The sequence below is a fragment of the Bemisia tabaci genome, chromosome 4, assembly GCF_918797505.1.
Source record: "Bemisia tabaci chromosome 4, PGI_BMITA_v3".
NCBI lineage: Eukaryota > Metazoa > Arthropoda > Insecta > Hemiptera > Aleyrodidae > Bemisia > Bemisia tabaci.
The window spans coordinates 11,103,061-11,117,791 of NC_092796.1; the positions used below are offsets into that span (position 1 = coordinate 11,103,061).

The 14,731-nt window shown below is 36.8% G+C and overlaps 1 protein-coding gene across 5 annotated transcripts in view; it reads right to left on the reverse strand.

Moving 5' to 3' along the window:
* Positions 1 to 10,047, reverse strand: part of Sfxn2 (sideroflexin 2) — a 13,243-nt gene extending 3,196 nt beyond the window's left edge. The window contains exons 1-7 of one of the 5 annotated variants that reach the window (XM_072299312.1): positions 9,280 to 10,042; positions 8,368 to 8,565; positions 6,693 to 6,863; positions 5,477 to 5,678; positions 4,247 to 4,439; positions 2,843 to 2,942; positions 1,409 to 1,456 (exon numbers count right to left, since the gene is read on the reverse strand). In XM_072299312.1, the coding sequence (XP_072155413.1) occupies positions 1,409 to 1,456; positions 2,843 to 2,942; positions 4,247 to 4,439; positions 5,477 to 5,678; positions 6,693 to 6,863; positions 8,368 to 8,546 (893 nt within the window). In that variant the 5' untranslated portion in view covers positions 8,547 to 8,565; positions 9,280 to 10,042. Of the gene's footprint in view, positions 1 to 1,408; positions 1,457 to 2,842; positions 2,943 to 3,033; positions 4,440 to 5,476; positions 5,679 to 6,692; positions 6,864 to 8,367; positions 8,566 to 9,115; positions 9,236 to 9,279 lie in introns of those variants that run through there. The other 4 variants (XM_072299311.1, XM_072299313.1, XM_072299314.1 and 1 more) reach the window with 4 other exon arrangements.
* Positions 10,048 to 14,731: the final 4,684 nt, after the last annotated feature.

The window sequence follows — 14,731 nt, forward strand, 5'->3', positions numbered from 1 at the left end:
TTAAATTTACAGAGGTAATTTTTGTCTTGAATTCATAATTTATTGAGAGTAGCGATACAACTTGTTTAGATGATCGGTTTATATTGCAAAGTAAAAAAAATTGCACACTCTTAGCAACACTGGAATGGTCTTGGTTCCTTTTTGCGAAATGCAATCCAAGTGGTGGCTGATGGGCAAAGTTAGATAAGTGGTTCAATCTATTGTGCAAAGGTTGACTGGCTGTGGCGAGTCCTTTAAATGTGCCAATATGCCTGCAATTCAACCCTTAAACAATACCCCAAGCCATTCACTAACTCCATCCCTCAACCGTCACGTTGCGTCTCGTAAACTATAGACAACACTTTGAAATTGCTACTCCACGCACATCTTTACTGCAGAGAAACCTGAGAGACGTACCAGCGAGTCATTACTCGGCACTAAACATGATCGGGTATTAATCTACAGAAGTTGATTCACTAGGGTATACTAGTATACGGTTTATCACTCCCCTAAATGGAGACCTTTTAATTCTCCTAAAAATGAGTAGGGAACATTTGACTGGCGTTTAGTAAAAGGATATTGTATATGAGCCATTGAGGGGAAAAAATCAATTGATTATAATATACATTAAAATAACCACCAGCAATTCGTCTCTTTTGTAGCGATTTTGGGAAAAAAAATCTATGAAATGTTGGAAACTTTTCCATTTTGACGAGAGAGAGACCATATAGAGGAAATTACAAGGATGACAAAGGGACTTAGAGGCTGTTACCTTGTTGAAATTAAGAATGATCTCATTTACACCTTATTTTTGTACCTGACGTTTTTCATGGCCTTTTACAGGTCAATTGTCAAATATTGTGTTTTTAGATTGGACAAGCCAAAATTAAGATGAATTAGAGTTATAAATGACAGATTGACTTTGTCAGCCCTACTCACTTTGTAAATTAAACTATCAATGTGTGCCAATTTTTAAAAAAAAAGTGGCGGATGAGTAAATCTTTCACCAGTTTTACGTGCATTTTCTGGTGTAACTGTTACGACACCAGATTGTTAATTGAGAAGAGCGCTCCTTTCTTTGCTAGTCGGAGAGGTAATGACAGACAGGCAAAAAGAATTATAAAAGCCAAAATTCTTCCGAGTAATGGCGGCATGCACAGCATCCTTGCCATGTTATGGCATCCATGACTTGTCATAAAATTTGACACAGCCATGGCAGCAGTGTTTTCAGGGGCGAAAATTGGATTACAAACACTAATTGGTTATATCTTTACAATTAAGACATAAGATGTTGACTTTTAAAGCTGTTTCTGCAGCCTTGACATCGTCATCAAAAATTAGCTGAAGCCGAATCTTTTTATGACCAAGCAATTTTTATTGAAAGTAGTGATTAAGCGAAATGTTAAAGAGTAACTTTATAATTACGTACCAATTTTGAGGGAAGAGAGCACATGCTAAAGGTACCATGAAAATTAAACTGAAACACAGCAAAAAATAAAATTTCAAAAATTAAACATAAAAATTAAAGGAAACAATCTGGATGAGGAGGGGAAGGAGGATTTTTTTCACATTACCTCCTCAAAAATTTGCTTGAGTTGAAATACATGACTATTCCAAGGTTGCGTGATATGATTTATTGTGCAATTCATAGATACTGGCAAACAGGTAATCTAGGGTCGTGAGTCAATTTTCAATAGTAATTTATTTTCTCTTTTGATCATCAATGGAAAAAGTGGCGTGAACGCCTTGAAATCAGGCATTTTGACACAAAATCCGATATTGAACACTGTGGTAAACTCAGGGTTGCCACAGAATTTAGAGAATTTCCCTAATTTCCTTAACACATTATGGTAAAATTCCCTTATAATTGAAGTTATGCTAGACGGTTAAAAATAAAAAATTTGAAATAGTTTTCGGGAAAATTTTGTGAAGCAAAACGTCAAACCCACTCTAGAAAGCATACAAGGTGACTTAACATTTCTCCCGGACACTTTTATGGTTTAATCTGACTTTTCAAAATTCTTTAACATTTTCCGGTTTTCTTAGTACTCTCTAACTGTGGCAACCCTGTAAATTGAAAATCATGTGAGGCAAAAATGCCAGATTGCAAGGTTCAATTTTTGCACCCCTGGACTGTTCAACATTAGTGACCATTTAATATTCTAACTTATTTACCCCTTATAGTTGGCACGGAGAGTTAAGCTATTTTCAAAACACTCAGTTAACCCTTCATCAGTACCAAAAATACTAAAGCACGGTACTGAAATGGGGTAGTTCCTATTGTTTAAAAATCATACTGTGAATGATGTCTGATGTACGCATTTTATCTGTAAAACAAATTTTTGGATATCAATTATAAATTAGTAGGGATTTTCTTTTGGTAGCTCAGAGCAGAGCCTAGATTGTATGTTAATTTTCATCCGTCTAAGGTATCTGGAGAGCTATATTCTGGATATTAAAAAATAAACCTTTAAAGGGCTCCAGTTAAAAAATAGGGGGCAAAATGTCCATAGTATAAAGCTGATGGATCCTAACCACTTCTTTACTCAAAAGAGATACCATGGAAAAAGTATGCAGCTGTGGAGACAGTGACCGTAATTTTATTCCCAATTTTTATCCTGGCTTAAAATACAGATGGAAATTCTAATTTTTGTATATCTGCATATCTATGAAAGAATGCTCTTTCAGGGTGCTTGTTATTAATGACATGATTTCTCTACAATGATAGTTGAAATCCTTACCTTCTGGGCTATGAATTAGAGAGGTGAACTATCTTAATGGTAAAAGTAGGCTTAACAATTCAAGTTTATGAGAGGCTTAGAGGGGGGAGGCAGGATTGATAAAATTTAAGGGCAAAACTTACCAAACTCCACATCCTAGAGTCTGAAAAACAGGACTAAACCATTTTTGAGCTTTTAACCACGGATTTTTTTCAAGTCGTTCGGTAAAAATCGGAAGAATCACTAAAACAAGAGCAAGGAATAATCGGTTTTGACAAAGTTTGAAAGGAAGAACTCAGAATTAAAAGTTAAAGAACGAAAAGACAGCCTCAATTCTGTTCATTTATTTTTTTTTATCGTATATTATTTTGGTGCTATCTGCACAAATAGATTGATAACTGTACCACTGATCAGAGCCTGATCATTAAATTTATGATATGATACTGGCTGTGAGCATGAAAGTAACAGAGTAACCAAGAGGTAGGCTCCACTTTTTATGCCATCTTGCAAATTTTTTCAGTTTTGAGTAAAAACGTTCCAATTCGGTCTGTTCTTTTTTGTACTGAACATATTTTCACACTAAATCTCACAGAATGGAGGCATTCAGTTTCCATTAGTAAAAACTTGAAACAAATTTCTAATTGGAGATGGTGCTGCATCGCTCCAAAATAATCACTGTCCATCCGATAAAACAAAAAATCAATTGTACAAAAACTCAGATAGGGGTTCTACCATGAAATATGTTTTCCATTAGCACAAATAATTTTGATAAAATGCTATTGTCAACACTTTCTCATATTTTTCCTTCATATTTTTGATTTCCATTTTAACTCATTAGGGATGGCTGGATTTTGTTCATTTCTGTCTTTTTCAGTCCTATCTCCCAGCCATCACCTACAAGTACCTATAAAATTAATTACTAGACTTGCAGCTGATACCTACATAGATTATAGCCAACCAATCACGCGTAGGCTTGTTGTCTCACCACCGGTGACGTCAGCAAGACTATATAAGCGTGGGTTGCCCTAAAATCTAGGTCTTTTCCCATCTTGTAGACCCTAGACCTGTACTCCTCTACGGTCTTAGTGATTCCCAGTACTCTGATACGTCGTGCCAATCTCTTTAATTTTACGGTGCATTTTTGTGTAATTTCTGATTCTCTACCTTTTTGTGAAATTGTGATCTCTTTGAAAAGTTTTTCAATACAAGTCATTTCAAGAACTCTCGTGTTTTTTCATCAACATTTATCCATCATCAGTTTGTTGGTTAAACTATAAAATCAACTGGTGCCGAAAGAACTTTAGTAAAAACTCTTTTATTCCGATATAGTGCTTTCATCCATTTTAATAAGCACTCAACTTCTCCGACATAGTGCCTAGTCCCGCCTTTGTTACAGCTATAATTAAGAAATCCAACTGATCAGAGTCATCATGAAGCAGTGGAAGTTCATAATTGCTTATTGAAATCAGGATTCACACAATTTTATCTTTTTTGTAAAAGGGAATGCAGAAAGTTAGTTTTAAAAGCAATTAGATTTTTGCACTTACACATTCCAGGGGAGCACATGATGATCCTAGACAAGACAACAAGGCTGATTCCTTTCACAGCCGCTATTCGAGACGATCCAACAACATTGGAATTTTTATCGCTCACATCAACGCCAGTTATTATTTCATTTTGTCGCATGAGCGGAATATTAACTGCATTAGCAGCTGCCACAGCAAAGAATGGAACAAATCGCTACAAACAAAAATAAAAGTTTAGGGAGCTTATGAAAGGGAATGATTTCTTAAATTTTATGACAGTACATGGTTATCAAAACTGAACAATATTTCCTGACCATGAATTTATCAGTGTGAGAATAAATTTGAGACATCTTTACTTTTTTGAACTGAATTCTTATGATAATACATTTTACATAAGAAAAAATAATACTAAGACTTGAACTGGAACTTTTCCTCCGATTTTTAATGATTTTAAAGGCTGAAATTTTGAGAATTGAATTGAATGACTTTCACACATAGTATTCAAAGAATGCAAGAGATGAAAATGAAAAAAAAAAAAAATCTTTACTCGTTTGTAAATGAAGCAAGACCAGCCATCAATGAGAAATTGTGGTCATGACTCTACTTATTTTTGCTTCCAAAGAAGATAAAATAGTCTTCTAAGATATATTCCTTGTGAGATGAACCTGAGAGAATAAATCTTTATTTTTGACTATTTTCTTAGTAACTTCTCACACTTTTGAGGGTGAATCTAACCTGCTCTTGGACTTGTTCAACGTGAATGAAAACTTTCATTTAGGAAAATAGTAATCTATCTACACTGTTGGACTGGGTTGTGAAAAAATCGGTGATCACTCGTAGTGTGCGCGACTGCCAGTGCTACCTATCAGTGGAGATTGTAACAATACAGTCTAACTCGGTGAGGGCATGGCCATGCTCCGAACTTTCCTGCTCTGCAGTGCCACAGTGTTTGATAAGACCTACCATTGGCTATCAGAGCCTTGCAGGAATGTAGAATGTGTCAATAGTACGAAGTTAAGGAGCATGGCCCAACTTTGGGGTGCACCGCGGCGGTAGCCAGTTGCCTTGGCCTCTTGAGGGCGCCGCACCAGTCAGCCTGGCCCTTACTTACTAACTTAGGAAAATATCTGTCGGTTAATTTGTTCCCCGCAGAAATAATACCTTGTATCCGACACTTTTGATCTACCCACTTTCAGAAAACTGAGAGACAGAGTGGTTAGCATATAAAGAGCGGAGAATGCATTATAGTACCTGGAGGATAGGATTTGATGATTTTTTTGCTAAAAACTTCTTCAAATTGATTGCAGTAAGACAAGCAGAGAGAGTGGCAGAGGAGTACGCTGTAGCTAACTGAGTGGTGCTCAGAGGTGATTTTGCATTCCGGTTTGTGTAGTTGACATAAGCATTGAATGATTGATTTACCCATTGCCAGAACACTACTTGTGGGGTTGACCTAGATGAAATTTAAAATATTCTAAATTATTAAAATATTCTGGCAAGGTAATTGAAAAGTCATGATAAGGAGGAAGAAGATTATAAAAAAAATTGTGCGAACATTTTTGTGCCTTGAATCAAGATGATAGGCAACATGCCAAGACGACTAAGAATTGCGATAATATGACAATTTAGTCGCTCTTTTTTCCATAGATAAGCTAACTTCCATAAAATAACAGACCCTTTTTTACAGCAAATAGTAAAGCTTGACACAATTTATCACAGTGTAGAAATATCTTGCTCGAATCAACTTATTCAAATTTATATGCAGCAAGCGATGGGCAACAGGTTGTGAGTAACATTTTCTGGTTGTAATGAGACATCAAGTGATTGCACAATGAGGCACACCTGTAGGTCAAGTACACCTGTTAATGTTCATGTGTCACTTTTGTGTGTATGTCAGGTATGGGTGACTGATGTGGAGCATGCCATGAGCAACAGATGTTATATCAGCCAGAAAAAAGAGGCAACAAATTATGGCAGGCAAGCAACAATACAGCTTGATTAAAAAGCTAAGAATGATTGCTGATGATGAGACCAAGTTCTCAGAACCGGTCCGATTTAAATGTTTGTGCAAGTGAGTTACCGTTTTTAACTTTTAGCTTTTTAATCACTTTAATAATCTTGTGTAGTCCATTTCGCGGTGTATCTACAATTCAGCTTGCTTGAGAAATGATAGTGGTATTTCCCAACAGCCACTGTGAAAATCCCAGTCAAGAATATGGAGTAAGAACAAAGACCAATAAAGGATGAAAAATCAAGAAATTAATTACTGGGGGTCTCAAAAGCTAATGTACTTCCTTTACAGATGGTGACTAGCTGAGTAATCACAGCCTTTTAGGAGACGATCATCATTAAAAACGAGCACTGAAGACTCCAGTAATGTTTAAGAAAACAATAATTTTGTTACTAACATTCAGTTCAATGACCCAAGGTCAGTTTTGACCCAAAAATGAGAGGAATTTAAGCTTACTTGTAAAATGCCAACATAGCACCCGTCACAAGCATACCACCAGGCATTTGGAAACTCATTCGCCCAAAAACATTCTGTTTGTCGCCAGTATCTGGGTGGAAAGCACTTTCGTAGAGTCGTTTTGCATTCATTACCTCTTCTTTGGTTGTTCCCGCAGGTTCTTTGCCCTCTCTGGAACATAAAAATAATTGTATTTCTTAAATTCTGGCTAGCAGGGGCGGATTGGCAGGCGGGAATACCGGGAAAAATCCCGGTGGGCCAGTTGGTATTTTGGGCCGCTTTAAAATAAACTTATATTACTACTACTTTCTTTCTTTCTTTCTTTCTTAAAACTTAACCTTCCCCCTCAACTCTTTTGTATTTTCACTGACGTAACCTTGATTTCCATGTGAACACACAGAGGTGTAAATGGCCGTAGATGCTAAAGCACCGCTTTAAAATAAACTTATCTTACTACTACTACTACTAATTTCTTTCATTTTTTCTTTTTTTATCTCCATATTCTAAAAGTATGTGGAGAAATGGGATAAAATCTTAGTGAACTGTCACTTTCTCATAAAATAGGGTGAGGCTCCACGGGCCTCCATTGTTCCACGGGGCTGCTTTATGCTCCACGGTCGCAACCAACTTCGCAAATATTTTGTGACTCTAATTGCGTATGTTCGCGCTTAAAAATGGCTTCTTGAGGTGCTAATTTTTCAAAATTTTCCGGGGGAGGGCCCCCGGACCCCCCCTTTCTCTGTAGAGTGTCCCTCCGACCCCCATTTGGTTTGTGGGCCGGTTTGGCTGTACATTTCCCGGTGACTTTTTTCGTCCCAGTCCGCCCCTGCTGGCTAGGTAGGTAAGTCATCTGATATGGTCAGCATTGAAGCGGTTTTGGTGCTTTTCTATGAAAAATTTCATGAAACAATTGAACAACAAAATCGCAGGAAACCGTTGAAAGTATAAAATCGAAAAACACTTAAGTGAAAAAAAAAAATTCAAATGAAAATTACAAAAATTTTTTGGGACCTTGCATGATTCTCTTTCCTTGCGTGTGTGTTTACCTACATTAAGTAAATTTGAGTTTGAGCAACTTTCTGCACAAGTATTTCAATTTAAAATTTGTATGATTAACTTGTGACAATGATTTTAATACACTCTGCAGAACGGGCTGACTGCCCATAATCTGAGAGGACTCATTTGCTCCGATGATGAGCAAACAGCCTTAAAAAGCGTTTGCAGAGTAAATTAAAATTATTGTCATAAGTGAGTTGTTCGTTTTTAGAAACATTGTTAAAATCTTAAAACCTACATTTGGACTGCATTTTGCAATTTGGAACTATAAATTCTGGCTCTTTCGGAAAAACACTTATGTACATAGGGAAACTAATGGCACAGACGTTGTTTTAAAACCGGGCTATAATTTACAGTTCCAAATTGCAAAATGCAGTTCATTTAGCCATGGCTCAATTGAAGTAAGGGCCCAAATAATGGGAATTTAAGTATCATACCTATTTTATATTGCCAAAATGATATTGCGTGATGAAGAAGAACAGAAAGAAGAAGTCCTTCAAACTAGCTTGACAGTTATTATGATGAAAAAAAATTGTTTCGAGAGAGGTGCTGATGAAAAAAATGTTTCGGAGAATTTCAAAATTAAGTCAAAGGTAAGGACCTGAATCTTTCCACTTACTTGTAAAGATTGCGTAAAACTTTAGCTTCTTCATACTGCTTGTCAGGTAAGAAACAGAGTCTTGGATCTGTTACCCATGCAAAGTATTTCACTCTTCCAACATATGTATCTAAATCCCAGGGCGATGCTTCAATATCAATCCTATCGCTACTCCCAGTGGCTGACTGTTTGGACATCATCTTTAAGGTCTGGTGAAAGCTGCAAGGAATAGAGAATAAGAATGAATTACACAGATAGTTAAGTATATTGCAGAGCTCGATTGATGCAAAATTGGTCTACAGCTAGCTCTCTCTGACAGCATCAAAAGAATTAGTTGGGGTGACTTTCTTTAAATATGACAGAAAATTCATGGCAGTTCAGATGGGTTGAGAAAAATTCCTGGGTTTCAAAAATAAAACTTGGCAGGCTGCAGCACCTCAGACTGCAGATCTGCTGCCACCACGATTCCTCCTTTGAGCCTCTTCCTCACTCAATTCATCGTATGCATCTTAATTCTGCCAGGCATACAAGTAGCAATTTATTTGGTTCCTAGTGTTATGCGGGAGATTAGCCACGACTGATGTTCAGCAGCACTACTGAATTTATAGAAGCGAGCAAAAAGTAATTTCGGCCTCCCTAGTCAAGAGAACTCAACAATTTAAGAATTTGCCTTGATATAGCTGATTTCTGGGGAGTTTCTAGAGGCTATTCAAGGCATGAATTAGGGTTGAAGATTTTAAAACAAGAGAGAAAAAATAAAAATACCTACGTAATGAGGAGCTCGATAAGCGAAAACCGGAGGACTCCAAAAAAATAGACAAAGCAATTAAGTATTGACAAATCAAAAGAGCTGGATATGTACTAATTCTGCAGCAAAACATTAATCCAATGAAAACAAAAAAATTAGGATACTTAAAATAAGGTAATTCTTACTCTTATCTGAACCTTGTCACGGAGAGTCAAGCACAGCAGTCACAATCCAGGTAAGCCAAGCGTTAAAATACTTCGCCGATCAGAATAAGATGAAAAACATGGCATAAACAAAACTTTGACAAAATTGAGAGATAAATTAGTAAGCTTGTAAGCGGACTTGCTCAAGAAATTCAAGGGTCAAATGGAACACAACTGATAACAGAGCATTTCCCAATAGGGAAGAGAGCAATTGAATTTCCCGATAAATTGGAGGCAAAGGCTTAGAACTTGTGAAACACCGGTTGGAGGGAAAAAAGAAACGATTGTTCGCTATGCTAATGAGCAGAAAACACACAAACAGAATGAGAATGAAAAAAATTTACAATTCGTATTCTTCTTGAAGCTCCTACACCTGGAAAAATAAAACATCAAGTTCAAGCCCAAAATCATAACACGGTGTGATATGAGCGTTTACCAACAATGTTTCTAGAGTGCGCTGTTGGCATTGTCGACAGGGACGTATGATATATTGTATTCCTTAGAAATGAAGGAGTTCTTTATTTTCAATTATTCGGTTTCTTTTTTGTCAGTAGATCAATTTTTCTCACTGCCCGTTGCCCGCAGGTGATTAAGTCCGTCAAATTCCAATTTCTGTGCACATATTTACTCCAAAAAATACACTCTACTACTCTAGGTCGGTATATTCTCGTGTATTGGAGCCACGCTCATTGCTCTTACTCATGTGGGATGCGGGTCCGCTTTTCCGAATGAATGCAGGTGGCCGGGTGCCGGCTGGTTAACATTTTTTTCATTAGCACCTCTCTCGAAACAATTTTTTTTCATCATAATAACTGTCAAGCTAGTTTGAAGGACTTCTTCTTTCTGTTCTTCTTCATCACGCAATATCATTTTGGCAATATAAAATAGGTATGATACTTAAATGAGCTTGTTCAGCAATTCGTAATTCTTGCATTTTTGGAAACTAGAGAGTGCACAGAGTTCACAGGAATTTTCCCCGATTTTTTTGAGCAATATTAACCCACGAAATACGAGTCCAAAAGTCCGTATTTTGGGCTCCCATTTAAACGCGCGCCGCTTGGCCCATCTCAAAATGGCGCCCATTTTCTCCGTCCGGCGGTGGCCACACTTTTGACCCGGCGTGCCGGCGAGGTACCTCTGCATGCCTCTGCCGTGTGTGGGTCGTATAAACAAACGAAGATTGATAACACAAATGATCCAAACAACTCGAAATCTCTTAATTTTAATTAATTTAAATCCATTTTCGACTTCAACCAAGCATTTGGCAATAATATTCATCGTATTTTACAACCAGGAGCCACGGCCTATCGGCTCATTTTAAGGTGCATTCTGAAAATCAGTCTTACAAGTCCAGTGTCCAAACCCAGACTTTCTTCTTTTACTTTTTTTGACCATTCTCTTTTCATTTTCGCCTCAAATCAAATGTTTTGCAGTTTCTTTGTCTTAAGTATGTGGTCCTGAATTCATTCAAGAGTTAGAAGTTCACCATTTATTTAGTATTATAGCCTTTTAACCTCTCAAGCTTTACCGATATGATCTCATGTAGTTCGAGGTTTCTTTGGCCCAAACCAAGTGATTACACATCTGATGTGTGTCTTATGGCTCTTCAAATTCGCAGTTTAGAACTAAATCAGAGACTACAGTTACTTAATCCAGTTCTGCTCTCTTGTTCAATGTTTGTCATAAGTGTTTGTTCGTGTCTGTTCTTTATAAGTGACCACTGTAGTGCATATACTTATACACAGTTATGCTATCGGTACAGGTATTATTTCTTGTTTTCTACAGTCAGGACTTTCTCTTAAGCGCAATAATTTACCAAAGAAATTCACCTAGTTGCGTAAATAATTTGGTGTATAGATATTCTGTTAATGTCTCCTTGCGGTGATTCAAAGTTTCTGAGATCTATCACAAGTGGATTTTGCATTTAGACGGTCACTCTTGTCTGATAAAATTACTGCTCTAGCAGCTTCAAATTTATACTTTGATCTCTGATTCATCACTAAATGACACTCATGCGGTGTCATTTATCTTTAATCAGTTCAAAGCTATTTCGACAATGAATCATCAAAGGTCCGATCGAAGAAGGAATTTTCTGGTGAGTGCTGCGGCTGAACCGACATCACAACTCTACTATCGAAAGCATCAACCAAGACATGATCATTCGTCTGGAAGTGGAAATATTTTGCAACTAATCAGCAGGCCGATTATTGAAGGCTTAGAGCAACCTGACAAGACATCAAATTCGAATATATTGCATGGATATGATAGGGCTATGTCTTTTCATGTCGGGCTGACATAGTTTCAATAATCGGGCAGCTGGTAGTTTAACAGGTAAGATTTGTAAAGTCACTTAGGTATCACAAGTTACATTCGCATCTCTTGTGGTACAGTTTTTGTAAGTATGCTTACCTTTGTGGAGATTAATTGATAACAAAACGAGCATATCAATGTCATAGCCTAACTAGAAAACCACTAACGTAGATTTACAAAGTTTCAGACTTTCTGTTTCTCTTCGATTATAAAATCATGCAACGAAATGTTACAAATGTCATCCCCAGATAACCTTAACCATGTTCCTGACTTATTCTTATGGGAGGATGTAATTCTATGTCTTTTCAAAATCCTTCCATCCATCTGTACCTGAGAAATTCAGTAAACCAGCCGACTTTCGGACTTTTAACAAGAATCGTTGGCAACTTTACCATTGAAATGATTCTTAGGTGTTTTTGAACAAAGGGATTTTATTAAAATGTTTGTTGGACAGGTTTGATTCACCCTGAATTCTTAAATAGAGAGAAAAAAAAATATTTTCTTCACTCTAGGAAGACATGAAACTGACCAAGCTGTAGGTAAGTAAGTAGTTTTTGATTACTTCATTCCATGAAATATGATGAGCCTTGTTTCTGCAGGAAACACAACATACTAGCAGGAATCCTCAAATAAATTTTCTGTCTTGTACAATATCTGTTGATACTTAAGTATTTGATGATACCTATGAAGTACAAAATTTCTGAAAAAACCCTGGGAATACCAGCAGAGTCGTCTCCAAATTTTCTCTCAGGAACAAAACTAAAAATTGTGGAAGTTTCCTAAGAATGCTCTCAAGACAAATTTACGTATTATTCATAGATGAAGTGTAGCCTGCTACATATCATGTCGTATTCCTCTTCAAATATACATGCAGGTGAGTAGATTTTGAAATTTTGAGCGCACAATTTGCTCATGAAAGAAGCGAGCACTACCATGATTTCCACTTACCATTACCACTTCCTGATAAATTTTTATAAGTTGATGCTTTTGAAAGTTGAGTTGTGATGTCGGTTCAGCCGCAGCACTCACCAGAAAATTCCTTCTTCGATCGGACCTTTGATGATTCATTGTCGAAATAGCTTTGAACTGATTAAAGATAAATGACACCGCATGAGTGTCATTTAGTGATGAATCAGAGATCAAAGTATAAATTTGAAGCTGCTAGAGCAGTAATTTTATCAGACAAGAGTGACCGTCTAAATGCAAAATCCACTTGTGATAGATCTCAGAAACTTTGAATCACCGCAAGGAGACATTAACAGAATATCTATACACCAAATTATTTACGCAACTAGGTGAATTTCTTTGGTAAATTATTGCGCTTAAGAGAAAGTCCTGACTGTAGAAAACAAGAAATAATACCTGTACCGATAGCATAACTGTGTATAAGTATATGCACTACAGTGGTCACTTATAAAGAACAGACACGAACAAACACTTATGACAAACATTGAACAAGAGAGCAGAACTGGATTAAGTAACTGTAGTCTCTGATTTAGTTCTAAACTGCGAATTTGAAGAGCCATAAGACACACATCAGATGTGTAATCACTTGGTTTGGGCCAAAGAAACCTCGAACTACATGAGATCATATCGGTAAAGCTTGAGAGGTTAAAAGGCTATAATACTAAATAAATGGTGAACTTCTAACTCTTGAATGAATTCAGGACCACATACTTAAGACAAAGAAACTGCAAAACATTTGATTTGAGGCGAAAATGAAAAGAGAATGGTCAAAAAAAGTAAAAGAAGAAAGTCTGGGTTTGGACACTGGACTTGTAAGACTGATTTTCAGAATGCACCTTAAAATGAGCCGATAGGCCGTGGCTCCTGGTTGTAAAATACGATGAATATTATTGCCAAATGCTTGGTTGAAGTCGAAAATGGATTTAAATTAATTAAAATTAAGAGATTTCGAGTTGTTTGGATCATTTGTGTTATCAATCTTCGTTTGTTTATACGACCCACACACGGCAGAGGCATGCAGAGGTACCTCGCCGGCACGCCGGGTCAAAAGTGTGGCCACCGCCGGACGGAGAAAATGGGCGCCATTTTGAGATGGGCCAAGCGGCGCGCGTTTAAATGGGAGCCCAAAATACGGACTTTTGGACTCGTATTTCGTGGGTTAATATTGCTCAAAAAAATCGGGGAAAATTCCTGTGAACTCTGTGCACTCTCTAGTTTCCAAAAATGCAAGAATTACGAATTGCTGAACAAGCTCATTATCCGAAGCTGGTTTATTTAATTTTAATAGTACCCCGCTTAGTAAAGTTTTGTATGAAACTTTCTCTTTTTGTTAATAAGTCATCTGTATTTATTTCACTAAACTGCCGTTCAATAATTTGACTATTAAACTGTGTAAATGCTTGTAAAAATATTTGTATATTTTGATGTTTAGCATTAGCCTCAGCATTATTAAAACAGGCACCGTCAAGTTAAGTAAATTAGTGTCACAAAGTACTATATTTTTAGATTTCAGACAGCAAGAAGTCTTTGAGTAGCTTCATCCCAAATGGATTTAGCGGACGCAAATGCAAATCTTTGCTCAGATGCTGTTTTAGTATATCTTCCAACATTTACAGCAAATATATTTCTGACTTTTCCCATCAGTGATAATGTACATTGCGCTGAATTAGGATGCTTAAATTTAATCAGTATCTTCTCTTTTCTCCTAGTTGGCTGATGGGCATTCTCAACCCGATTATTTAGTCTTTTATCGGTGCGATGCTTAGTCCTAGGACACATATACCTAACTGGTTTAATGTAGCTTTTTAGCTTATCAGTCACAATAACCCTTGGACATGGATAATTACCCAATAATCTTGATAAAAAGCGAATAGCTGATTTCTTGTTACGACGCTTCTGCAGTAATACTTCTAATTCATGTCCCTCAGAGTCAACAGCTCTCCATAATATGAATACTTCACCTTTGATCTTGATATTCATCTCATCCAAATGCCATTTATCAGTTGGCTTTTCGCTCTCTCTTACTAATAACATCTTGAAAATAAACTACAAACTTATAACACCAAAACCTTACAGTCTCATGACTTAATATAATACCTCGATAAGCCATCTGCTCTTGAACATCTCGGTAACTATTATTAAAGCGATGATATAACCA